General features: G+C 50.8%; 2 protein-coding genes across 2 annotated transcripts; both read left to right on the forward strand.

The window, feature by feature from the left end:
- Positions 1–81: 81 nt before the first annotated feature.
- On the forward strand, positions 82–750 carry LOC144477974 (uncharacterized; the record flags this gene model as incomplete). Its single annotated transcript, XM_078195702.1, has 1 exon — positions 82–750. A coding segment is annotated over one exon (669 nt), but the record flags the coding sequence as incomplete, so codon positions are not given.
- Positions 751–821: 71 nt separating this feature from the next.
- Positions 822–1,444, forward strand: LOC144477973 (uncharacterized; the record flags this gene model as incomplete). The annotated part of the gene is made up of 2 exons (XM_078195701.1): positions 822–924; positions 1,108–1,444. Coding segments are annotated over exons 1-2 (440 nt in total), but the record flags the coding sequence as incomplete, so codon positions are not given.
- Between the last annotated feature and the right edge of the window lie 61 nt (positions 1,445–1,505).

The following is a 1,505-nucleotide window of genomic DNA, read 5'->3' on the forward strand; positions in this document are numbered from 1 at the left end:
TTAAACTGAAATTCATTCCTACAGATCAGCAAATAGCGGACACCATGACAATCTGTAGCGGTCCAGACTTTACTCCCACAGGCTGAATGGCGTCACGTCCCGACCAGCTCGAATCCCGCTGATCTGAACTCGCGAGGAGTGGAAGCTGTGGTACTGTTGCAGTCAGGTCTGTGGACGTCTGGACCGGAATGGCTGAAGCAACCGGAAGGAGGTTGGCCAGCCATGCCCGCTTCTGTGGAAACAGAGACCGGAAAACGAGTAGCGCATGCACACCATGCCGCTCCAGCGCAAGAGTGGGATTTTTTATTCCGATACTCTAGCTGGAGCAAGCTACTTCGTGTCGCCGTCTACTGTCTCCGTCTGAGGAAGCAGAAAGCAAGTGAGCAACGGAAGTATGATGCAAGGGTCATTGAACCATACGAGTTGCGCCCTGCAAAGGAAAGAATAGCTTGCTACCTACAGCGCATGCACTTCGCAGAGGAATACCGATGTTTAAAGAATCATCGTGGAATACCTGCGAAGTCTGATCTCAGGAGTCTGAACCCATTTCTCGATGACCAAGGCATCCTGAGAGTGGGTGGAAGACTAGAGAATGCGACACTGCCATGGGAAACAAAGCACCCCATAATCTTGCCGAAGCATTACGTGTCGACACTAATAATACGACAGTGTCACAGGAACACGTTGCACGGAGGGATACAGTTGACCATGTATACAGTAAGACAGCAATTCTGGATCCTCGGCTGTTGAAATGCAACGCGAACGGTCATACATCAGTGCATAGAATGCGTACGTTGGAGTAACAAAACGCCTACGCAAAAATGCATGAGTTGATACCTGAGCGTAGCCGACCGGCGAGAGCATTTTCGAATTGCGGAGTGGATTACGCTGGACCATACAGAGTTCGCGACTCCGCTGGCCGAGGTAAAACGGCTCATAAAGCGTATATTGCTGTATTCGTATATTACGCTACAAGGGCGATACACATCGAACTGGTACACGATTATACGACGAGCTCGTTCTTAGCCGCGCTCGATCGGTATATTGCCCGACGAGGAATTCCGCCTTGTCTATTCAGTGATAATGGGACGAATTTCGTCGGGGCAGACCGCGAGCTGAATGAAAATTTCAAGGCGGTTTGCAATTCCAAAGAAATGCATGCAAAATGCAGCCAGATTGGAATACTTTGGAAGTTTAACCCACTTAGCGCACCGCATTTTGGAGGGATGCAGGAAGCCGGAGTGAAATCGGTGGAACATCACCTGAAACGCATCATCGGTGAGTTCACGCCTACAGGGGAGGAATTGCAAACCTTATTATGCAAGATCGAAGCGAGCTTGAACTCGAGGCCGATCGCCCCCCTCAGTGAAAATCCCGATGACTACGCGCCTCTCACTCCCGGTCATTTCCTGACTGGAGGTCCTCTTAATGCATTCCCAGTGCAGTCTGTGGAAACGGAAACCCTCGCCCGCCTCACGCGGTGGCGAGCAGTCCAGAAGTTTCAC

This window comes from Augochlora pura, unplaced genomic scaffold, assembly GCF_028453695.1.
Source record: "Augochlora pura isolate Apur16 unplaced genomic scaffold, APUR_v2.2.1 APUR_unplaced_5756, whole genome shotgun sequence".
In the NCBI taxonomy this organism is placed as follows: domain Eukaryota; kingdom Metazoa; phylum Arthropoda; class Insecta; order Hymenoptera; family Halictidae; genus Augochlora; species Augochlora pura.